General features: G+C 44.9%; 1 protein-coding gene and 1 long non-coding RNA gene across 2 annotated transcripts; one reads left to right on the forward strand and one right to left on the reverse strand.

Annotated features, from left to right (window-relative positions):
* The first annotated feature begins 4,395 nt into the window (after positions 1 to 4,395).
* On the forward strand, positions 4,396 to 6,889 carry LOC125549205. The gene is made up of 2 exons (XR_007301279.1): positions 4,396 to 5,409; positions 6,725 to 6,889. It is a non-coding gene; the product is annotated as an uncharacterized LOC125549205 (long non-coding RNA).
* Positions 6,890 to 14,714: 7,825 nt separating this feature from the next.
* LOC125549206 (chitinase CLP-like) lies at positions 14,715 to 16,185 on the reverse strand. The gene has a single exon (XM_048712672.1). The coding sequence runs from the start codon at positions 16,152 to 16,154 to the stop codon at positions 14,823 to 14,825; it is 1,332 nt and encodes a 443-aa protein (XP_048568629.1). The 5' UTR covers positions 16,155 to 16,185; the 3' UTR covers positions 14,715 to 14,822.
* Positions 16,186 to 26,222: the final 10,037 nt, after the last annotated feature.

Genomic DNA, 26,222 nt, shown 5'->3' on the forward strand with positions numbered 1-26,222 from the left:
CCACTTCGTGCAGTCTGTGAAGCCCAGCAACCTACAAAGAATGCAAAAGAAAAAGATAATAATATGCGAGTAGCAAGAATCGAACTGCAGTGCAGTACGTTGAGTTGTAGCCATTAACCACTACGTTAACTTCGAAATGAACCCCAACATCGAAATCCCTGTCAATTGTACCCTAGACTGTGTAATCCCGGTCTAAAACGAACCCTAAGGTCGTGTGGAATACAGGGATTGTGTATCGTGCCCAGGATTGGCAGCGCGCCGAAAAAAACTGGGCGAGCCTAGTCTGGCCCAGGAGGCTATCCACTTCGTGCAGTCTTTGAAGCCCAGCAACCTACAGAGAATGCAAAAGAAAAAATAATAATATGCGAGTAGCAAGAATCGAACTGCAGTGCAGTACACTGAGTTGTAGCCATTAACCACTACGTTAACTTCACTTAGTAGTCCCATAAAAAATAGTTAGTCCTATTTGACCCTTCCTTAGTTCACGGAAATGGGAAAAACTCTAAGAATTCGATATAGTTCACGGAAAAAAAAAGATCATGAATTTGGCAAAAAAATCACGACACCATCGTCAACACTGCGGCTTAAAGTTCATAAATGTAAAAATCGTCAATTTTCAAATAATCCCATCAATATTCAAAAAAAAGTCCATAGGTTTGGAAAATTTTCATCTATTTAGAAAAAACAGTTCATGGATTTAAAAAAATTCAGAGATTCTCAAAATAGCACGAGCTTTGTAAAAAAGTTCACAAATTAAAGAAACATATTTAAAATAGTTTCACGCATTAGGTAATTTTTATGTATTATTAAGAAATAAAAAAATAAAACATGAATTAAATAAATTTTCACGGTTTATATGAAAAAGGAAAAGGTTATCTCCATTAAATATTTTTTAGCAGTGTAATAGAAAAATGGACCGGCCCAGCACGGGGATGGGTGCACACCATGGTGAACACTGCGGCTGGAAGTTCATATTTTTTTTAAACATCGATTTTCTAAAAAAAGCTCATAAATTTTCAACAATAGTTCACAAGTTTGGAAAAGGTTCATAAATTTAGAAAAAAAAGTTTATGAATTTAGAAAAAAACGTGGATTTAGAAAAAAATCACGGATTTCGGAAAATTTTCATGGATTCTGAAATGTCCACCAGATTTGTAAAAAGGTTCGAAATTTTAAAAAACAAGTTGAAAAATGTTTCACGCATTAGATATTTTCTTTATGGATTATATAAAAAAGAAAAAAAATCACGCACTAGACATTTTTTCACGGATTATATAAAAAGGAAAAAAGTTTCACACATTAGATTTTTGTTAGCAGTGTAACATAAAAAAATGGGTCGGCCAGCGCGCCGTGGTCAAGACTGCCGCTTTCTGGCCCACTAGTCATGCGAATCTCGGTTGACATCTGTCAGGGTTTGATAGTTCAGGGTGCAATCGACAGGGATTTCGACGTGGGGGTTCGTTTTGCCGAATCTCTACAAGTTCAAGGTTTAAAATGGATTTTTTCCTAAGATGAAAGATGTTGAGATCACTCCCTCCAGAGTCGCCCCCGCAGGCGATGGGACGGATCCCTAGCCGCCTCCCAGCACCCCGCCTCCCCCTCCTCCCCTTCATTGTTGCCTCCAGAGGGCATGACTGGGCAAAGTCCGCCTAGCGGCGACGGCAGGGCTCCTTCACCCGCTCGCGCGTGGATCCGATGCGGGACGGATCTGACGGGTAAGCGCGTCATGATGCGGAGGGTCATAGCTGCGCGATTTGGCTTTCTAGCGGCTACATCAGGAGGCGGGTGACCTTGATTGGTGGGATGTGCTGGGTCATGGTGGCGGTGGTGATCTCACCCAGATCCGTGGTCCCAAGCACCAGGTGGCGCAAGCTGCAGACGGAGACGGGAGGGATCCATAGACGCCTCCAAGCGCCCTGCCGCTCGCTCCTCCCCTCCTCTGTCACCGCTAGAGGGCGTGACGGCGGCAGCGCTCCTTCGCCCCCTCTTGCGTGTTCCGGTGCAGGACGGATCTGACCGGCAAGCGCACAAATATTTGACATATATCCCAAGTTTGAATTTTGTAATGACAACTAGGGAGTAAACAAAGATACACAATTGTTGATCCATGACGTAACAACACATTCCTAATACAAAAGATCTCAAAACGAAATTGGTTTGGTTGTTAATTTACACAGTTGAATCTCTATGGTTTTTGTCAAAAGAAAAATGACATGATTATGTTGGACCTACTTTGACATGGAGGAAGCACGGACTGGCCGGTAAGATGAAAGATGTTGGGATCACCCCATCTCAACATCAAAATGTTAGATTGAGGCTGGCATAAATCGACTGTCTCATCAACCCATCCTATCTGTACTTGTGTTTCAAGGCAAAAGTATAACCTAGTAGTTTAAAGTAAGGGTCATATGAGGTTTCTGTGAGCTGTAGTTTAAAACTGGCCAAATTTTTGTTGCTTTTTGAAATGATTTCCGAAATTGTAATGCAAACCTGGTTGTACCTACAGCCTGGTCGTCCGGCGAGAACGCACTTGCACCAGTCGTGACCCCTACTTCCACGCGATGGCCACGCCTGCCAGGCTGCAGCTAGCACGGTCCTTACCCGGGCGGCTAGCACCGGCTGGCGAGCTGCCCCTCTAACCTTGCACGCCGCTCCTAGTCGGCCATGGCTCCCATCGCTCTCTTCCTCCATCCTTGGTGCTGACCAAGCAGTTCCGCCACCCCTCTTCCCGACCTTCGCCCGCGAGCTCGAGCCTCTCCATCGGTAATGGATGCGAGCTTCCCACACGTCGCCTACCACCGGACTCAGGGAAGATGACGAGCGTGAGACAATTTTTTCTGGAATCTCCTTATCTAGTTCGGAGGGAAGATGACGGTCGTGAGAAGATTTGTTGGGATTTGAAAACACTCAAATGACAACAACAATGCAAAATATTGTATCCTCTAAATATATGATGCCTTGGATTGGTCATATTGAACAACTTATACTTACCATACATGTATACTAAATAAGCAGGGAACAATGTCTAAATAAGAAAAATACAAATATAGACAACGAGAACGTTAGAGAAGAGGGCACCGGATCGCCCGTCAATGATTCTCTGATTTGGTGGTTTTTTCATCAAGAAATAACTTTTTACAAACATATTTTCATAACCATATTTTAGCAGCATATATATATATATATATATATATCATATTGCTTTGAAATATTATCTTTCTAATTTATTTCATTATTCTAAACATTCCCTCCAAAAAGAATTACTTTCCCAACACCTAATTTAGTTTGCGCCAATATTTTGTGTTCCCACCAAAAAATAGAGTCTATTTATCCTTGCCGCTAAACACCCTTCGTATCTTTCCACGATTAGTGAACCAACCTGTGATTGAGATGGTTAGGTGGACAGTGGTATCCCCAACCCACCAGGGTTCAAATCCTGGTACTTGCATTATTCCTGGATTTATTTCAGGATTTCCGGCGATGCGCTTTCAGTGGGAGGAGACGTTCCCGTCGACGACGAGGCGCCTACGGTGACTTCGTAAATCTCAAGATGATATGCCGGCTCAGTCTCTCGGAGGTGCTCATAGGGGTAGGGTGTGCGTGTGTGCATTCATAGGGATGAGTGTATGCGCGTGTATATCAGCGCTTGTGTCTGTACTGATGCTCAAGAAAAAACTTCCCACGATTAGTTCTCAAAATAAAAAAAACCCATGATTATTCTAAACCAGATCGCACGGCATCTTCACTGGCGATTGGATCTGAGCTCTCGTCCCTGGTTCCCGGTGCTGACGGCGTCATGACAGCATCAACACAACAAACACACCGGAGTCAACGGCGCCGTCCTCCCTTTCCTCCGCGCCCGCCGATGCGGGCCGCGTCTTCGTGTCCTCGGCCATGCTGCCAGCGGTAGCCATGCGGTCTGGCGTCGGTGCCGACAGAGTTCCCGTGTTATCCCCTGCATCGCGAGCGCAGTGCCGGCCTGCCTACGTCGGGGTTGCTCGCCACATGGCCGACCCGGAGGTGGAGACGCTGCGACCAGGTTCATCACCAAGCTACATCCCTGAACCTCCAAAGCGAGCGTTGTAGATTATGTATTCCCTACTCTCCTGCTTCAATTGGCAGCCAATTTGATCGATCTGTCCCTTTACGCAATCTTTTCTCTCTAAAATTATAGGGAAAAAGGAAAGAGATCTCACGATGCTAGATTTCCTTCTCCAACACGTACTTAATCTCCATCAAACCTCTAATCTTCCAAACTGAATATTTTTTCTATGCAGATTCATGTATATATAGCCATCTCTCTGGAATTCTGGAGTGGCCTGTGGACGAGTAGGAGCTGCTGTCTCACGTCTCGAGTTTCTACTGCGGACCGTCCGCAGAAGACGCTGATATAGATCCAATCGCCAGCGTATATCCTTTTTGCAAGTCATGGGTACTTGCATGCATCCCTCCCAATTACAATCATAATTTCTATAACATAGAGGTGATGGCTCCAGAAATCAGGCAATTCAGACAGAGATGTCGGTGACAGCTGGAGGCTTCCAACACCTCGCCAAAACAAACTGTCGAGTGCCTACTGCCTAACAAAGTAAGTTGGGAATCAAATTTGTAAGATGGCCAGTGGACGTATTACCTTATCTTTCAAATTTTAATGTATGTATTCATTCCCTACACCTATAATTACTCGGCCTACCACTTGCAAGCTGAATGTGCTTTCCAATTCGAACCCATGTGTGACCTAAAACCTACAAAAGGTTCGATTTGCCAAACATCTTCATTTGTTTTAGCTACATTCACTGTACATTTACCAATGGTTTAGACGATAGTTAGTTCAAAACAGACTCAGTGTTCAAAATTGATTCATTATTGTTTGCAGTTTTTAGGATACAAGATTTTGAACGCAGCAGTTTTAGTTCTGCTTTCTCCCATATTAGACTCTTCATTTAATTAGTTAGCTCCTGCTGCGCTGATATATTAGGGTTCAGATTCTGTAGATGTCTAAAGGTTGTCGGACAAGTCTTTCAGACATTCATCTAATCCACAGGTTCACAAAAACTTCGCGTCCCTTACAATTGGTTTGCTCTGCTGTTTTCATTTGTCATGTAAATGAATGCATTCCAAACAAATAATGTCAATGAACTAGACTCATTGCTGAGTGTATCACGTGACTTCGAAAGGAAGAATTTGGCTGAACTGGGATTAATCTTTAGTGAAAAGAGAGAGTAAGACAAGGATTGGGAACCTCCTGTTGTCCTTTAATTCATGTTGTCAATATTCTATAGGATCCTTGCACTGCATCCTGTCCGGGCCATCAATTTATTGAGTCTATGGTTGCTATAGCCAATGGCTACTACATGATCGATACTGCACTGCAGGGTGAACGTGCCGCAATACCTCATGCGCTCTCAGGTATCCCAAGCTATGTGCTCTACTACCATAGCGGCCAGATAATCTCTGCCTCTATCGACATGATCCATAACATCTCATAAGAAAACTAGTCTTTTGCGTGTCTATCGTTCGACACTTATATTTATCAGGTTATTATATGGATTAGGGAGCAGATAAGAACAAGCTAGGTGGTTTGCATCGCCTAAAGTGCCACCCTGCAGCAAGCATGCATTAACTACATTTACATCGACCACCCACGAGTATATCGGTTGCTCTTATAGAAGCTTTACACAGATGATGTTTAAAATGATTTAGAATGATGCATAATCTTTATCTAGAATTTAAAATGATTTTAACTTCCTCCAATTTCAGTATGGTCGCGCTGTTTCACATTTTAACTGCTCCTGCTATTGCAAGCTAGACTTCAATTTTTGGCTTCTATAGGTATGCAGAATTGATTCACCTCTCCATAGGTTTCTGCCTTTGTTAATTCCTCTTCCTATTGCCACATAACTACATCATTTATTTGGGGGGAAATCAATGTATAGATAAATTGTTTTTGTACTGATTCTTCAATTGATTTTATATACTATTCCTACTATTGTCTCTCTGTGCAATGCACATGCTCTTCTATTTTCTTTTGGACCGATTCTTTCATTTTGGTTTTCTTTCTATGCTTGGTTAATTAACTAGAATAGACTAATTAGGAATTACCTAGTCTTCTGCTATATGTTCACTTGCATAGATGGCTTAATACATAAGCTAAACCGATGACTACATATAGCACATACATTGGGTCATTTCTCTTAAGAAGGTTAAGCCACCTGAACTTTTAGCTTTAGTTACAAAGAAGTTGCTGAATGATCTAACATTTTTGAGGTTTTAATAAATCTAATTCTAAAACATGTACCAATGTCATAATAATATTTTTATTTCATAGCTTTCAGTTTCATACCATATATTTGTAATGTACTCCCTCCATATCAAAATATAAGACGCTGGATTATTGGTTTCTGCAGGTTTTTGTTTCATACCATATTTTTGTGTGTCACAGCTTAAAAAAACAAATATGTGCTAGCTAGGGACATGAACTTAACTGAAACTATAGATTGAGTCACAACTTAAATCAAGAAGCTTTTAGTACATGTACTTGTGCTTATGCTTTAGACATTTACTTGTGAAACTGTTCTGATCCCCTAGTTACATGCTTGCTGACACAGTATCACTCCAGTTAGTCTAGCGATAGTTCTTTTTAACAATGGGGCTGGAATAATTGTATGGCGTATGTTATGTTGGACTCATGAACTAGAACTATTTTTTTATTTCTTGATTACAGGATCCAAAGAACTAGCTCAACTGGACTCTAGATCACGGACAGTTTAGTCTTGGCACTTAATTAGGATGGCTAAATTACAATTGAGTTTCATTTGGTGGATATTTGCTATGAGAATTATGAATTTTATGAATCTACATATTATACATATGGTTTTGAATATTGTAATTGAATGCCTGTATTTTTTTTACGATTGCAATAGGCTATTGCAACAACCCACTTTCGGTTGCCACATGTTAGCACCACGAAAAGTTTAAGTTGTTGCAATAGTTTTTCGCTACAAACATTTCACCTGTTGTGATATCTTATCACCACCAAAACTAGTATGTTGCATTTTCTTATTACAACGACTGTAATATTTGTTGCCATAAGTTAATGCCACAAGTGCTACGAAAACAAGGATTGTTGCCATAGTTTATTGCCACAATTGACTATTGCCATGGAAGAGTATGCGCCACGAAACCAACTTCATTGGCATAGGTTGTTGCCACAAACGTCTATCGCCACAAGCTATCAGTCGCTATGATTCATTACATGTTGCATTAAAGCTATCTCCACAAAGCAAATTGTGGCATCAGGTGAGTGTTGCCACGAGAAAGCATGTGGCAACTTCCCACATGGTTGTTGCAATAGCACACTTTATTGCCACGATTGCTTTTTTGTGGCAATAACCTATTACCATGTGTCCAGTCGCGACGGCTGCCAACAAATGTTGTTTCGTGGCAATATGTACTTATCGCCACAAATTGTCATGTATTGCGACGAATGATTTTGTTGCAATAGACCCGGATCCTTGTAGTGGCCATAAGTACATTGATAGCAATGGCGCACCTTCTACTGATGCGCCATTAGTAACTTTTTTAGTTGCATCTAATAATTTTTTAGAAAATAACAATCAAATTTGAAAACATTTATGAATGTGAAAAATATCATCAAATTTGTTATTTCAAAATAATTATGAATGTGAAAAAATATCATCAGATTTGTTATTTAAAAATATCATCAATATTTTTTGGATTTTTAGTTGCATTCATTTGTGAATTGATAAAACATTTATCAATATGAAAAAATATCATCAAATTTGAGAAAATATTCATGAGTTCAAAAAATATTAACAAATTCAATACTTTTTGTGAGTTAGAAATTTAAAAAGTGCCCATCAAATTTAAAAATATTCATGAGTTCAAAAAATATTAACAAATTCAATACTTTTTGTGAGTTAAAAATATTAACATATTCATGAGGACTAGAACAGAAGAAATATCATTTCAATATGTCGAAATACAATCGAGAAATGAAGACTACGATTTAAATACAATTGATCTTAGCTAGCTATCTTTTCACAATCTTCTTGCCCTTCTTTTTCACAAATGGAGTTCTTCTGTTGAACGGACATCCTTTAGGTAGGGTGGTCCTGCTTCTTCTTGTGGTGTATGGCACTTTATCGTCATCGTCATGTTCCATCTTCGGGTCGTCGTACTTGTCGAAGTCTTGCTCATTGGCGACTCCATCCATTCCGATGATCTTCCTTTTGCCTCTCCTCACGATAACACGACTGGGTTTTGACGGGTCGGTAATGAAGAAGTATTGGTTCACTTGGGAAGCCAGTACCCATGGCTCATTTTTCGCGTTGACGTTTGCGCCCGCGGTCTTGGATTTGGCTCCAGGTATAACCATGGTGGTGAAATACCGGTCTTCTTTTAGGACGCTCTTGGCCCATCTGACACGGAACATCGAGACCTTCTCTCCAGCGTAGCTCAGCTCATAGATCTCCTTGACCCTTCCGTAGTATCTGTCCTTGTCGTTATCGGTGTAGGATTCCATCGTTACCCCGGAGTTCTGATAACCATCGCTCTTCATGTCCTTGTCCTCAGTGTAGAATGTGTAGTCGTTGATATCGTACGCCTCATAGGTCATCAGGTTGTGCTCGGCGCCCTGTGACAAGGCGAATATGAGTTTTTCTTCCATGGAAGAATCCTCATGTAAAGGGTACGACAGAAGCTTCTCCTTGAACCAACGCGTGAAACATGAGTTGTGCTCTTTGATTATATCTCCGTCCGTCCTCTGTTGGCCTCGGTCATTTTACGTCTTCTCAATAAAGGTTTTGTGCTCTACCACCCAAGGATCGACCGCGTCTATGTGTTGTATCGCGACTAGGTTTGCTCTTTCAAAGTCGGCGAGTCGACCCTCGAAGTCGACATGCATTTTGCGCCGACCATCGCGGTGACCCCATCCAGTGAGCCTGCCGAGGTGCCTGTTGACGGGCAGGCCAACGGGGTTCTCGATGCCTAGATAATTCGTACAGTAGGAGATGCACTCTTCAGTCAGAAAGTCCCTGGCTATGCTTCCCTCTGGACGTGACATGTTGCGAACGTATCCTTTGATGACACCATTCATCCTTTCGAACGGCATCATGCTGTGCAGCACGTCGGCCCGAGTTAGATGATATCCTCCACGATATGGACCAGTAGATGCACCATAACATCGAAGAATGCGGGCGGTAAGTACATCTCAAGCTCGCATAGTATCACCACGATCTCTTCCTGTAGCCTTTTGTGTTGCCTCATGCCAACCGACTTCTGAGAGATGACGTCGAAAAATTTGCATAGGCCAAATAGCATTTTACGGACGTGCGCGTCCATGATCCCACGGATTGTAACTGGAAGTATCTGCGTCATCAGCACGTGACAGTCGTGAGACTTCATCCCGCTGAACTTCTGCTTTGCTGAGTCTAGGTATCTGCTTATCTTCCCCGCGTAACCATAAGGAAGTTTTACTTCTACGAGGCAGGTGAAAAACTGCTCGATCTCCTCCTGACTTAGAGTGAAGCACGCGGGAGGGTAGTCGTTTCCGGTCTTCTTGGCCTTTTTGCCTTTGCGACGACTTTCCGTGTCCTGCTTTGCCTCATCATCATCATCATCATCATCATCATCATCATCATCATTAGCGTGAAGCTCCTCCATGATGCCCATTGATTTCAAGTCTGCCCTTACTTTCGGCCCATCTTTGGTCCTCTCTGGCATGTTGAGCAGGGTACCAAGCAGACTCTCGCACACGTTCTTCGTGATATGCATGACATCAAGGCTGTGAGGCACACGGGGGACCTTCCAGTACGACAAGTCCCAGAAAACAGACCTCGTTTTCCATACCTTCAGCAGTGGCTCTGGTTCCTTTCGCTTCTTTCCTGGCTCTGGCACATTTCGCTTCTTTCCCGGCAGTGGGCAATCTTTCCAATTTTTTAACAACTCGTCTATTTCCTCGCCGCTCCTCGTACACGGGCGTCTTCGGGGTTCGGTTTCACCATCGAACAGATCCTTTCGTTTTCTCCATGAGTCATCGTCGCGAAGCCACCTTCGATGTCCCATGAACACGGTTTTCGAAGACCCGGGATCTCTATCTAGCTGGCGATACGTTGTGTCATCCATGCACCTAACGCTTCCAGAAAATCCGTGGACCACCTGCCCCGCGACATATCTGTAACTGAGATAGTCGTGCACCATCATGAGCAGTGCGGCTCTCATAGGGAAATATTTTTTCTCTGCGGCGTCCCACGTATTGGCTGGCGTTTTCCACAGCGTGTCTAGCTCCTCTTTCAGCAGCCCCAGATACAGATTGATGTCGTTCCCCGGTTGTTTCGGCCCTTCAGTTAACATACTCATGTGAATGTACTTCCTCTTCATGCACAACCAGGGGGGAAGGTTGTACATCCACACAAACACAGGCCAGGTGCTATGTGTGCTTCTCTGGCTGCCAAACGGATTGACTCCATCGGTGCTCGTGCCCAGCACGATGTTCCTTGGATCGTCCCTAAATTCTGGGTGTTCGAAGTTCAACGCTTGCTACTGGCTCGCATCCTTATGGTGACTCAGCATCTTGTCTTTTTTATTTATCTCCGGATCATTTCTGTCATCTTCTCGCTTCTTCTCCTCCCTATCCGCGTGCCAACGCTGGAGCTTTGCTAGCTTAGGGTCCACGAAATACCACTGCAGACGAGGAGTGATCGGAAAGTACCACACCACTTTTCGAGGAGCTTTCTTCCTCTTCTTGTATCGAGTGACGCCGCACACCGGACATATGGTAGACTCTGCGTGCTCGTCCCGATAAATGATGCAATTGTTCATGCACACATGGTATTTCACGTGCGGTAAATCCAGAGGACACGCGATTTTCTTCGCCTCCTCGAAACTGGTCGAGCACTTGTTCCCCTTGGGAAGACGTTCGCGCCAGAATGACATGTTCTCGTCAAAGCATGTGTCGGTCATTTTGTGTTTTACCTTCATCTCCAGAGCCATGAGCATTACTTTCAGGCGGGTATCCTCGGGCCTGCATCCTTCATACAATGGAGTAACCGCGTCTATCTCCAGTTGATCCAGCTTGGCTTTCTCTCGGGTGGTAGCTCTTGCGTTATCCGTCTTCTTGAGAAGCAGCTCTTGAATATGAGGGTCCTGCACCCAGCCCATCGATGATCCATCGTCGTCTGCTCCGGCATCTTCATCTTCATGATCATGCCCTTCGTCTGCTCCGGCATCTTCCTCATCATCATGTCCGGCATCTTCTACATGATGACTGTGTACTGCATCTACTTCGTGATCTCGCCTGCCCTCGCCACGGTTGTCTTGCTGCCCTTCCTCATTTCTTACCCGGCCCCCATGGACGGCTTCATAATCATCTTCATCACCTTGCCACCGATAGCCATCCATGAAACCACGCAAGAGCAGGTGGGCCCGCACCTGTACGGAATCCGTGTCCATAAGGCTCCTCAGCTTGCATCTTTGACACAGACATCTTATCTCCGTCTCGTTCTTTTGAAGCATCTCGGCCTTCACGGAGCTCAAAAACCTATTCACGATGCCTTCGGTCATCGTGCGGACCATGGTTGCCTGCGGGGTAGAGCAAAACGATATTTTAGAACCAAGAAAAAATTTGGCATGACTTTGCCTAAAAATAGAACCAAAAAGAATGCATAGTGCCAAATTCTCGCCGAAACGGAAATGAATCAACATTCCGGCAAAATATTGGCAACTATCACATTTCAAATACCGGTACCTGCAAACACAAACATATGCGCAACACCACAAACATACGTAGATCTAGGCCATAAAAAGTGTATGTGCACATTGTTGGAGGGAGAAAAAAAAATAGATCTACAACATAAAGAAGCTTTCCCCTTACTTACCTATTAAAAAAAGGAAATTTAACCACTTAATTTGGGTGAATCTATGGTGCAAATGAGGTGAGCAGGAGGAGGCAGCTGAGACAAGCTTGGAGGAGGAGGTGGAGAGAATGAAGTGGGGAAAGTGAGTGTGGTAGGTGGCTGTCCAAAACATCTAGCTGCTCTCAGGTTACCAGTGGCGCACCACCTAATAATGCGCCATTAGTAATTCTAGTTACTAATGGCGCACCTGTTACGTGGTGCGCCATTATTAGTTTTGCAAAAAAATTATAATTGTTATTAGTGCTTCACGTGGTTGTGATGCGCCATTACTAGTTTGAACTAGTAATGTTGCACTGTAACATGGTGCGCCATTACTGGTTTTTTTTTTAAAAGTAAAAAAAATTGTTAATAGTGGCACACAGAGTGTGTGGTGCGTCATTACTAGTTAAAACTTGCAATGGTGCACTATGCCTTGGTGCGTCATTAATAGTTTTGAAAAAAAATTGTTAATAACGGCGCACCGCTAATGGCGCACATGTATCTGGTGCGCCACTACTATATAACAATGCTGCACCACATACATGGTGCGCCATTAATGTCCATATTAGCTATAGCCAATTTCCTAGTAATGCTCTTTTCAGCAGAGTCCGGGAAGAGAACACGGTCTCGTGTTATGCTTGAACGTTAGTAGCTTTAGGATCACTTCTTGATCACTTATAGTTTCTCGACCGTTGCGTTGTTTCTCTTCTCGCTCTTTTTTGCGTATGTTAGCCACCATATATGCTAGTGCTTGCTGCAGCTCCACCTCACTACCCTTTCCTACCCTTAAGCTTACATAGTCTTGATCTCGCGAGTGTGAGATTGCTGAGTCCTCGTGACTTACGGATACTTCCAAACAATTGCAGGTGCCGAGGATGCTAGTGTAAGCGATGCTACCGAACTCAAGTGGGAGTTCGACGAGGATTCGAGACGTTACTATGTTTCTTTTCCGGATAATTAGTATTGGAGCCCAGTTGGGACGATCGGGGATCTAACATTTGGGGTTATCTTCTTTTATTTTGGTTCCGTAGTCGGACTTTTGATTGTATTTTGGATGATGTATGGATTATTTATGTATTGTGTGAAGTGGCGATTGTAAGCCAACTCTTTATCCCTTTTTTATTCAATACATGGGATGTGTAAAGATTACCCCTTTTGCGACAAGCCTACCATACAACTATGCCTCTAAATCGTACTCCAACACGTGGAAGATATAGCCACATTATGGGTGGTACACAAAAAGAGCACTCTTCTTACAGGGAATTCAACACCATCTCTAACCCACACAACTCGATGGTGTGTCGTGAGTGTAGCTCGACCCCGCATATACTTCATATCACGGAACAAATAGCCATTCCAATTGCAGATAGGAAGTAATCGGATGTTGCCAGGAGGTGCCAACGACGAATATATAAAGCATGGACCATCCACCTAGACAAGGCCAAGGTTGTACTAGGATACTCAACTCCATGTCTCACAATAAAGCCTCCATCGCAGGAGAACCGATGTAGAAGAGTCGTGGTTAACGCTTCTCCCCAACAGCCTCACAGGTCGAATATGTGGAAAGCAGCCCTCACCATCCTCACGGCGACCACGTCGGAACCAACATTGATCACCACGATGGGAGATGACGAGGCCAAGTGGGATGACGCTTCAGTAGCGAAACTACTGGACGGACGACACTAACCGGCCGAACCCCACACGATGCAAGAATGAACGGTGTTGTCTGATTTTGGTCTAACAGATCAACGGCTTGATGCGTAGTGTCATCGCAGGTCGTCCGAATATGTCGTGTGTATAGCAGCGTTCCTTCAGTAATGAAGGCGTTCTCAAGGTTTCGGATTCATCACCACTAGAGTAGTAAACTTGATTTTGTGAAAGCACAATTCTAAGTTCTGTTATATAATCCATTATATACGTTTTTATGTATCGGCAGAGCCATATAAAGACACATTCATACCGCCGCATCTCGGTATCACATGCGCCACCACCGTATACTACCTTCGTCCTAGTTTATAGGCCCTTTTTATAGTTTGTGTCAAATTTTGATCAAAGATTTAACTAACAAAATATTAATGCATGTCAACAAAAATTATATTGTTGGATTCGTATTTTGAACATTGTTTGCAATGATATAATTTTTTGTGACATGTATGAACATTTTGTTAGTTCAATCTATGGTCAAAATTTGACACGATATACAATGGGGACCAATAAACCAGGGACAGGGACAGAGGTAGTATATGCGTACAACTAACATTAGTGATGCTCTTATTTGTTATCTTTAAATAGAAGAAATGAAAAAAAAAGTCAAAAATAATCAAGGAAGTGAATCTACTATAAAGCAATTAAGAAATCCAAGACATCTTTTCCAAGTAATTTTATTCTTTCTTTCAACCTTATAGTTAGCCTATTGATTGGTATGTTTAGAATTTATACATCTTTTCTTATCATGTAGGATAACCTACACTGGAAGTTACGGAAGATACATATAGTGCAATGTTGTTCGAAATTTTTAACGCCATGTCAAAGCAGTGCATCACGCTGACTTGAGGTCCAACTCCGTCCCTGGGAGTAAGGGCGCCTATTCCTTCTTGGCATTGTTGCCAAAATAGTCGCCTTAGTCGTCTATGTGTTTATTTCATATTTTGTAATGATTCAACCATGATCGCCTTTTATTTTGTTAACCTCCTTTTTCGAAAAAGACGTGTGTGCGCTTCTGTACTGTACTGTGTTATTTGATGCTGGGAGTTTGTTCGCCACACTGTGGCACTTATCATTTGGGAATAAATAAAAAAATTAACAGTAGAAATAATACTCGTTGCAAGCAAATTCGAAATCCACACAGCACGATCACAAACTTTGACCAAGCAACACTAGATCCATGCATGTAACTAAAACGAACCACTAGGCGGGCACGGTAAAATTGAAGTTGCTGCAAAAGAGCCCCCTCCCGTTGATCTGCCCGGTGAAGGCCATGGTCTGCTTCTCCTCGTTGAACACCACCAGGTTCTCCTCCATCTGCAACCCTCCGAGCACCACCGCTGGCGCCGCACCGCCGCCATACCCGGCCTTGTCTCCCTCCTTCATCTCCACGAAACCGAAGCACGCCGTGGGGCGTCCGATCACCAGCGCCATGGAGTTGATGCCCTGCACCGCCCAGCCCGAGCCGCCCTCCAGCCCAAAGCCGACCGTCGGCACGAAGTAGCCGAACCGCGTCAGTGACAGCCTCGAAGAGTTGTAGCACAGCTCGAACGGCGACCCGGCCGGGGAGGGGACCCTCGCACCGGCGGTTATCGCACCCTCGCGTTCCATGGCCCGGTCGAACGCGTCGATGAGCGGGCGGTACACGTCGTGGCGCACCTGCGCGTACGGGGTCGTCGTGGAGAAGCCGATGGTGAGCGGTGCGTACGTGTCCAGCGGCACCTGCGCTCCGTCAACGAAGACGCCCCTGCTGGCCGAGACGTAGTAGCCGGGGGAATCCCCGTGCTTGCGGAGCGGGGTGTCGCCGCCCAGCATGTCCGTGATGGACCGCCCGTTCGCCGCGAAGAGCGGGCCCCCGCCGAAGATGGCGACGCCGCCACGGCCGCGGCTCCCGAGGCAGAGCGCGAACGAGTTAGCGACGCCCTGCGTGCGCGCGGCCTGAGCGGGGAACGCGAGGCCTGAGCGCGCGAGCCCCGCGACGCCGACAGCCCCCGCCGGCAGCCCCGCTAACAGGGAGTCCGGCGCGCAAGACGCCACGGCGGTGAACGATACCGGGCCCAACGGGTTCCTGCCGTCGGTGGCGTTGGCGGAGAGCGCCACGCGGGTCATGTCCCCCGACGCGGTGTCCCCGGAGACGGGGTTGTGCGGGTGTGCGGTGCACTTGCAGCGATAAGGGTTGTCGGCGTCCGGCATGCCGTAGCCGGTGTGCGGGCAGTTGGGCGGGTGGAAGCGGTGCGCGCGCATGCAGTCGATGTCGTTGCACTCGAGCGTGTCGTGGGAGGCGCCGCCGTCGCAGGTGGACCAGACGATGGGGCCGGAGAGGTCGAGGACCAGCGGGCTGCCGGACATGACGGGGATGGTGTAGAGGGAGGTGGCCGCGTCCCTTGTGACGGCCGTCACCAGCGGCCTGCCGCCGCCGTCGCCCGCCACCGTGCACGCCAGGATACACAGCGAGACGGCGATGAGGAGGAGGTCTTTTGGTTGCCACATTTTGAAATTTGGACAGGCCAGTGCTGTGGTCGATCGAGATGCCATTGCTAGCTCGTTATATATGGCGCGCGGAGCACGGGAGACTAGATGGGTAGAAGGTGGCGTACATGAGATGGTGTTTGCTGGTTTTCTAAGTTATTCGGTGGAAGAGGAAGAGGAGCGTGCCGGGATTCTCGTTGACGGCAGCCTCACGACGGAGCCATGAGCGAGAGTGATGAGTCAACGAATATATCCACTAGTTTACTGCCCTGGGTGGCGTAAATGGCGGATCTAGCTTGCTGCATGCTATCGCGATTGTTAGTCAAAGGGTTGATCGATCTATAGAAGAAAGTCTGCTTGGATCCAGATCTCTCCTCGAAAAGCAACAAAGAGAAGCTCTCGCGCGTGGTTTCGTGTGGAATTCGCGTTCACGTTCTTGTTCTCCAAGTGGATGTGCTCGTAGCTCAAGTTGTCGCCGAACGCAAGTACACGACCGAGCTGGAGAGGATGCTAGTTTCATGGAGTAGGAGAAGGATGAGATGGAGGAAGAAGAAGCAGTGCGCGCGGGGTGTGTCACTAGTGCAGAACCGGGCAATAGCACCGGTTCGTAAGGCCCTTTAGTCCCGGTTCGGTAATCGGCACTAAACTGTGGGCACTAAAGGTCCCTCGTTTAGTACCGGTTCAGCACGAACCGGTGCTAAAGGGCAACCATGTGCCACGAGCCAGCTCCGGGGGCAGGGAGCCCTTTAGTACCGGTTGGTGACACCAACCGGTATTAAAAGGTTAGGGGGTTTTGAGTTTATGATTTCTTTTTTATTTAATTTTGTGTTTTCCATTTAATTCTTCTTCGTTTGCTGGTATTTTACGATACTACATATTGTACACGTTATGCATATATATAAATAGAATTTCTAGTAGAATCGATCATATATATATATATAGGGCAAATGTTTCCTACAAGCAGTGGTAGTTACCACCACTTGCGTTTTGTATGTTGTATGTAGTATCTATCAAAACCGAGTATATACGTGTAGTATGTAGTATATAACAATGATTAGTTAGTATATATACTAATTTTTAGGTAGTATGTACCATATTTTGAGTAAGTTTTTTTTACGAACAAATATGTACGTATTTCACAAATATTACAAAAACTATGGGCTCATATGCAATTTTTTCATGTAGCTTGCTTTGAAATATCTTAGATATAATATATGAACATATTTAAAATAATAAAATAGTATATATATAGTACCACATGGTAGTATGCGAGATATGTGGGGTAACTACCATTAGGTGGTAGGATGGATTTTCACTATATATATATATATATATATATATATATATATATATATATACATACAATTAGCTAGCTATATACATTTTCTCCTAATTGGTGCCTTCGGAGCCAGTGGCATTAGCCTAATTGGTGCCTTCGGAGCACGATAACAATTGGAAGTGGTTCATGGGGGCGGTAGCGGGTAAAAGTATTCTCATTTGAGATCTATGACCTGGTCGAGCAAAAATCCTGCTATTTTCTCTTGAATTGCTTCTATGCGGTCCTCTGGTAGGAGCTTCTCCCGCACCTATTTGAACTGTTAAGAAGGAGATCAATATGCATGTGTATTAGTTGTGTGACTAGATATCGATATTGGTGTAAAAAATTATGAATAGTATTCTGACAAACGTACTCACTCCTGTCTTTGAGATCTGCTCCTTTCGGATGCCATCATGCGAATGTTCTCGAAAACGTAGTATGCACACAGATTATTCCCCGGCGCCTGCTTCAGGGCCTTTACGATAATGGAATTTGATCAGATAATAATTAATCAAGCATGATAATTAAAGAGATGGCAGCTAGCTAGTACTACTTAATTACTTACCATGGGTCGATACCATTTCAGATTTCGTTTTCATTGGCCTGGAGTGACGCTGATGAACTTTGGCCAAGCTCTGCCCGCCGACAAAGAAAATAAATAAATGAGTTATTAAATATTTGTTATCAGAAAATGACGAACTAATTAAATAGGCCGAGATATAGTTAATAATGATTGAAATTACCTGTTGACTATCCCCTGCACGATGGTGTAGTCAGTTGGTTTTTTAAGCAGTGAGTCTAGTACTTTAACTGTTCTTTCATCAACTTTAATGATTAACAAGATCCAGAGAAATCTGCATGCACACCCGTTTGCATGTCTTAATTAAGCGGGCATATTTAAGCAAAAACATGTAGCTAGCTAGTAGGCAAAAATAGAATTTATAGTACAAGATAATGTGACTCACTCGAAGTTGTAAGGAAGTAGTATATCTTCATTGTATTTAAGGCGCTTGAAGAACTCTAGCATGCTTTCCTCTACACTTTTTTCGTAATATGGATCTAATTTCCATGTGTATTCATTAATGGTATTTGGGTCAACGAACCCAATGCCATAGCGTCCACCTTTTCTCATTTCATAAATCTTCATCCTGCATAATACCACAAAAAAGAATATAGTGAGGATAATTACAGGTAATGATTAATCAAAATGATCACTACAGCTAGCTTGAGACTTAAAATACAGAAAGAAATCACTTACAGACAATAACAACTAACGATAGATTTGTCGAGTGCGTCTTGATTGTATAACTGAAATAGTTCTGAATACTCAATGGACACAACTTTCTCATGGTAGTAATGATCCTTCTTGACATTCACCATGAGGGACTCTCGATTGGAAATCTTGGTAATGTCCATGTACCATTGATGCAATTCATACATTCTCGTTGGGAGCTTCTTGACCTCGTCTGGCTCGACCAAAGGTTGGCCCCGGACATATTTCCATTTTATTTCCAACTCTCTAGTCGGAGACATGGGCTCGATATCGAGGAGTTGTCCAACAGTGATCTTGAGCATTTCAGCCTGCTCAATATGCTACTCGGTTATTACCACATCGCCCAGCTCGGGAACATAAACGGTTTGACCACAATAATATTGAGCGTGCCTACTCTCATGTGTTGTTGGCACAACAAGCGGGGGGATTGATTGCGCCGCCTGTTCTCCCAGCTGGGGAACGGTTTTACCGCATGTTTTGCCAGCTGATTTTCTCGACCTCGAGCTCGCCTCTTTCTGTAGACGTGCTCGATTTAACTTCCTGAGGCGGCGCTCATAGTCTGTGTCAACAGGCTTGGGAGCTGGTGCGCTAGCCATACGAATGAAGTGGTCAATCTTTTCCTCAGGCACTTTCTCCCTTGGCGGCGGTGGCGGCTTCGGTGCAAAATGGGCTTCCACCTCGGCCTTCGATATGGCTGCGTTTTCCTCCTCGGACTTGTCGTAAGGCCTCTGCAGAAGAGGCGCGAGGCTGCTTGGACCATATTGAAATCGCTTGCCTCCGCTTGTACCTCCAGTACTACCTCGACTTGTACCGCTACGCACCATAGCTGAGGAGGCTCTCTTCCGTGATTGCTGAGGCGGCGAAGACGGCTGACGTGGCTGAGTTGGAGGAGGAGGAGTGGCCTGAAGCTGTGCCGGATTTGGAGGAGGAGTGGCCTGACGCTTTGCCAGACTGGAGGAGGAGGAGTGGCCTGAAGTTGTGCCGGACTTGGAGGAGGAGTGGTCTGACGCATTGGTGGACTTGGAGGAGCGGGAGTCTGCTGACTCGGTGGCGGACTTCGACCAGGAGTCGGATGACGCGGTGTTGGTGGCCTTCGAAAGATGATGCAATCCTTTCTCCATAGGATGATACGATGGTTGGCCTCTCCCAGTGTGTGCTCCTCGTCACCTCCAGGAATGTCAAGCTCTAGCTCCGAATATTGGTCCACCACATCATCAACCAAGACACGAGCATAGCCCGCTGGAATCGGGTTGCAATGGAAGGTTGCCTCGGGGGGATTTGTAAAAGCAACGGCGTCTGCCACGTTCATGGATATGTTCTTCGTTTTGAAGTGTAGCTCGCAGTTAGTGTTCTCCATGATGTCATCCACTGGGTAGCTATCCAGCAATGCGTCGCCCGGGGCGTAACCCACGCTGCTTCTCGGCATGGATGGGATAGTGTTATCCAATGTTGGATCATCCGCTAGCTGCTGCAGCTGCTGAGACCCCCTTTGCTGGCTAAGTGAGTCGATCTGCTCCTCCTGCCGCTGGAATTTGACTGCCAAGTCCGCGTGCGCTGATTCTAGGCCTTGAAGGCGTTCATAGTCCAGCTTCCTCTGCTCCTCCTCCATCTTCCTCTTCTTCTCCTCCGCAATCTTCTTTCTCGCACGGGTTCTGTAGTCGGCGTTCCAGTCCAAAAACCCCTCATACCACGGAATAGCACCCTTGCCTCGTGTTCTTCCCGGGTGTTCAGGATTTCCTAGGGCACGCGTAAGCTCGTCGTTCTCTCTGTTCAGCTCGAACACCCCCGATCGAGCCTCTTCTATTGCAACAAGTAGCTTATCTTCGGCTCCGTCCAGACATGCCTTCTTCGAAACTTTGCCTGTCTTGGGGTCCAACTCCCCCCATGCGCATAGAACCAAGTCCTGCACCTGGGGAGCCAGCTCAATGTTTCTGGAGTGACACCTGCATCCTCCATCTCTTTCTCAGACTTATCCCACTTAGGCATTCCCACCGCATAGCCACCTGGCCCCAGCTTATGGAACTTATCCTTTTCTGCGGCATTGTCCTTGTTTATTGTCGACCGTTCCTTAGATAATTCCGAATCCTTGAATTTCACGAAATCGTCCCAATGAGCACTTTGCTTCTCTAGTGTTCCCTCGAATACTGGAGTCTTCCTTCCTCCCTTGACGTACTTGTCCCATTCATGATTCTTGTGGTTGTTGAATGCAACCGCCATCTTCCTAAGAGCAGCGTCCTTAACTTTCTCCACATCTGCATCTGTGAAATGATCTGGTAGGGTGAAATGTTCCATGAGCGTTTCCCAAAGCAGAAGTTTTTGTCTGTCGTTGACAAAAGTAACTCCTGGACGTGGCTTTGCTGGCTCTCTCCATTCTTGAAGGGAGATCGGGAGTTGGTCCTTCACAAGAACTCCGCACTGACGAATGAACTTGTCCGTAATCTTCTTAGGCACTAATGGTTCGCCATTAGATTTGATGGCCTCGATATTGTACTTTACGCCCTCCTTCAACTTTTTGTTCGGGCCTCGTTTCCTATTGCCGGAAGATTTGCTCGATCCGGATGGCTGAAAGAAGAAAGATCGATTCGTTAATATATCTTCAAGTCATTTAGAACATGTGATAATCACCATATGCCTGCTTATATAAATATATATACCTCGCCGGTCTTTGTTGTTTCAAGATCAAAATTTTCTTCGTCATGTTCATAGTTCATGACTTCATTAATTCGGTCGTCGCGATCGAATATCATATCACCCTCCCCGTTGTTGTTTAGATATTCGGAGCCGTCATAATATTCTTCATTCTGATCATCATATGGCCCGCGAGGATTGCGTATGATATTGAACAGGGCCTCTTCTCCCTCTCTGTCGGTATTGTCCGCCATAGGTTTTATTTAACTAATCCAAAAGAAATATATTCAAATTATAATGCATGGATGCAATCAATTAATAAGGAAAAACTGAATCAGTCATAGTACATAATAAGCATCATCGAATATAATCTCGAATACGTCGTCTTGAATAATAGATATAATCTCGAATACATCGTCTCGAATAAATCATCTTGAATATTATATATCGAATACATCACTAGCTAGCTAGCTAGCTAATAAAGATCGAATACTAGAGAGTAATCTAGGCGGTGGACAACCAAAGTGAAGGAACCATCACTGGATCATAGCTCGGGTGATCTCCCCAAAGAACCTGCCAGGTATTGGAGAACCTGACGTCCATAGCAGCCATGTAGCGATGGACGTGCTCGTCCTCCTCCCTGACACGGCGACGTACCACCTCCGGCGGGGCCGACTCCCTCCGCACCGAAAGTGGCCCACGCGAACGCCACCAAAGGAGATCGGGGTCGACGACGGGACATGGGGCCGGGTTCCTCACCAAGCGTCGCGCCCCTGAAGGTAGCACCTCCCAGTGCCAGCCCGGCAGAGCCCAGTCCCGGACATGGGTCCTTTGAAGCAGGACGTCGTCGCGAATGGGTCGACGGCGAGGATGCGGGCCGGGCATCGTCGATAACAAATACTATATGCCGCAAAAGTAAAGTAACATTTTTTAAATGATGGATTGTGATTTCATATATGCAAATTCTAAATTTTATAACTAAAACTAACATTTCTAATATTTCTATAACTAAAACTAACATTTCTAATATTTCTATAACTAAAAAACATTTCTATATAACTAACATTTCTAATATTTCTATAACTAAAAAACATTTCTATATAACTAACATTTCTATATAACTAACATTTCTAATATTTTTATATAACTAACATTTCTAATATTTCTATAACTAAAAAACATTTCTATATAACTAACATTTTTAATAATTCTATAACTAAAAAACAGAAAGATTGCTAACATTTCTATAACAGTGTGTGTGTGTGTGTGTGTGGTACATGGCGGCCGGGGCAGGAGCTCACCGGCGAGGCGCGACGACGGGGGGCGGCGACGGGGACGGAGACATAGACGGAGACGGGGACGGGGACGGGGCGGCGACGACGGGGACGTGGACGGGGACGGGGACGGGCCGGGCGGGGACGACGGGAGGACGGGGCGGGGCGCGGCGCGGCGACGGGGACGACGGGGACGGGGACGGCGACGGACGGCGACGGGGGCGGCGACGAGGCAGAGGAGAAAGAAGCAGAGGGAGAGATGAGAAACTGACAATTTTTTTTGAAGTGTTTTCTTATATAGAACAACCTTTAGTACCGGTTGGAGCCACCAACCGGTAGTAAAGGTCTGTTTTGGCCAGGCCAAGCGGCGGGAACGGCACCCCTTTAGTACCGGGTGGTGGCTCCAACCGGTACTAAAGACCCCCCCCCCTTTAGTACCGGTTTGAGCCACCACCCGGTACTAAAGGGGGTGCACTGGCGCAGGTGCGGTGCGTCATGTTTAGTCCCACCTCGCTAGCCGAGGGGCATCCGCACTAGTTTATAAGCCCCAGTGCGGTAGCTCCCTCGAGCTCCTCTCCAAAGCGGGCCTACTAGGCCTAAATGTTCCGTGCTGCCCTGTGGGCCTACTGGGCCTTTGCGGGCCTGCATCCTGGCCCAACAACAGGTTGGGTTTCTAGTCGTATGCAGGCCGCTGTGGCGCAGTAGGTGGGCTTTTTTTCTTTTTTTTGCTTTATTTATTTTTATTTTATTTATTTTTGAGTTGTATTTTGCTGTATTTAGAGTTTCTTTGTGAATATTTTTGCTTTAGGTACAAAAAATTACAAACTTTCTGTTAGTACCGGTAGTTTACAAATTTGAATAGTTTAAATTTTGAATTATTTGAAATTTATGTGAATCACTAGTTTGTGAATAACTTAACTTTGAAAATAGATTTTTCAGTGATTCTTTTTTCTTATGTTTAATATTAGTGTGTTTTATCATTATATTCAATTTGGTAATGCTTAGGTTATTTAAAAATGAAATGCCTTTGTAACGGATGAGTTTTCGTCTGAAACCCTGATACTTCGAAAGAGATTGTCCATTTTGTACACGAAGTGTATCCAGTTTTTGCGGTAACCCTCTCTACTTTTTTGCACATGCTATGTGGGTGAAATTATGATACCATGCCAACTTTCAACCTTTTCTGAGTTCATTTGAAATGCTTTTCAATTTCAGGGTCATTTAGCTGGAAAAAAATCAGTAAATGCATGAAAGAATTTGCTTGCACATAAAATTTATTCGCGTTTCAAATGCTAAAACACATAACTAGCTACCCTAACTATTACAGAGATTCCCTCCTGGGTGTGAAACACAATAGAAAGTGATGATAGTGAAGCCGATCACATCCCAGATCTTTGGGTGTGAAACTTTTTCTTCGCGTGTGTCCCTTTGCGCCGTAGCCATGGAAAATCTTCATCATTTAACTGGATGCTCGGGTCAATATTCACTGTGAATGGAGCAATTTCATCAAACTTTTCATAATCTCCTGACATGTCTGTCTTGTCATCCACTCCCACGATGTTTCTCTTCCCAGAAAGAACTGTGTGCCGCTTTGGCTCATCGTACGATGCATTCGCTTCCTTATATTTTCTTTTTCTCGGCTTGGTAGACATGTCCTTCACATAGAAAACCTGTGCCACATCATTGGCTAGGACGAATGGTTCGTCTGCATACACAAGATTGTTGAGATCCACTGTTGTCATTCCGTACTGCGGGTCTTCCGTTACCCCGCCTCGTGTCATATTGACCCATTTGCACCGAAACAAAGGGACCTTCAAACCACGTCGATAGTCAAGTTCCCATATGTCCTGTATATAACCATAATATGTTTCCTTTCCCGTCTTGGTTTCTGCATCAAAGCGGACACCACTGTTTTGGTTGGTGCTCTTCTTATGTTGGGTGATCGTGTAAAATGTATTACCATTTATCTCGTACCCTTTGAAAGTCATTATATTCAAAGATGGTAACTGGGACAGCAAGTACAGGTCATCTTCAATAGAGGCGTCATGGATGGTGTAAGTGCATCTAGTGCCACCCCTAGTTGGTTTTGGAGTATTGACGACAAACCTAGTTGAGGGACTAATGTGTTTGTGAGAATTGCAGGATAACACAGGTAGAAGTCCCTCATTGATTCGGTTTTCCTACCAGAGATGACCCCTAAAAATGTATGAAGACATTGAAGTCAAAGGTGGTATATGAGGATATTCACATTGAAGACTATGACAAGAGAAGACACCACATGAAGCCTATGGAGCTCAAAGACTTAGATCTTTCGTAGTTCTTTTTATTTTGTGTTGAGTCATAGGAACCACCGTACTGTTAAGTGGGGTCCAAGAGAACTAGTCAGAATGACTGAAGTGATGCCTAACCAAAAACACCTATATCTTCGAGTGAAGACTATGAGAGCGAATCTTGTCCAGAGTCGGACAAGTCAGCTTTGCTTGTAGCCCAAGTAAAGTTGCCGTGTGAGTTTGAAATCTGACCGTTGGAACACGTGTCAGTTCCTTAGTGATCCAGGGTCATTTCGGACAAATCAGGTCGGGTTGCCAAGTGGCTATAAATAGCCCACCCCCCACAACCACAAACGGTTGGCTGCTCAGATTGAGAGTACGGCTTTTGTCGTTTGAGAGCAACCCACCTCGAAGCCTTTGAGAGAGAATTCCTTGCGAGGATAAAGCCCTAACCACCCAGAGCCAGAGAGAATTGGGCATCACTTAAGTCTTCTTGTCTGTGTGATCTGAAGACTTGTTACACTTGAGGACTGTGCATCCTCCAGCCGGTTAGGCGTCGCGTTCTGAGCATCCAGGAGACATTGTGGATTGCCAGTGAACGAAGTCTGTGAAGGTTTGGGAGTCTACCTGGAAGACTTACCAGAGTGATTGGGCGAGGTCTGTGTGACCTTAGCTCAAGGGGAATACGGTGAGGACTGGGTGTCCTGAGCTGCGTGTTCAGGACTGGGTGTCCGGGACTGTGTGTCCTAAGGTTTGAATACCTAGCCGCCCCAACCAGACGTACAGTTGTCACAGCAACTGGAACTGGTCCAACAAATCATTGTCTTCAACGAGTCACTGGTTTCATCTTCCCTTCCCTTTACTTACTGTTGCTTCTTGTGAAGTCATTGTATGTTTGCACTATCTTTTGTCTTCACTGAGTGACTGCATGTTCTGTATGGCTTCATAATATCTTCCTACCTGATCCTTACTACATTGCTGCTATTAAGTCATTGTGCTTTCACTTCATTGAATACTTGACTATGGCTTGTCTAGTGTAGTCTACCTTCCGCTGCATGGTAATAGGTTTATTTCTATCGTTTGTATTCATAACTTCCACGTTTTGAAGACTTTCATAAAAATCACCTATTCACCCCCCCCTCTAGTCGATATAACGCACTTTCAATTGGTATCAGAGCAAGGTGCTCCCTTGTTCTGTATGATTCGGTTTAACCACCTGGAGTTTTAGCTATGTCGACTGCAGGGATAATTAAAGTCTCCGCTGCATGCCCCGTCTTCGATGGAACTGAATATCCCTACTGGAAGAATAAGATGCGCATGCATCTTGAAGCCATTGACGTCGACCTATGGTATGTCGTCGAGAACGGCGTT

The sequence above is a fragment of the Triticum urartu genome, chromosome 3 (assembly GCF_003073215.2).
Source record: "Triticum urartu cultivar G1812 chromosome 3, Tu2.1, whole genome shotgun sequence".
Taxonomy (NCBI): Eukaryota; Viridiplantae; Streptophyta; class Magnoliopsida; order Poales; family Poaceae; genus Triticum; species Triticum urartu.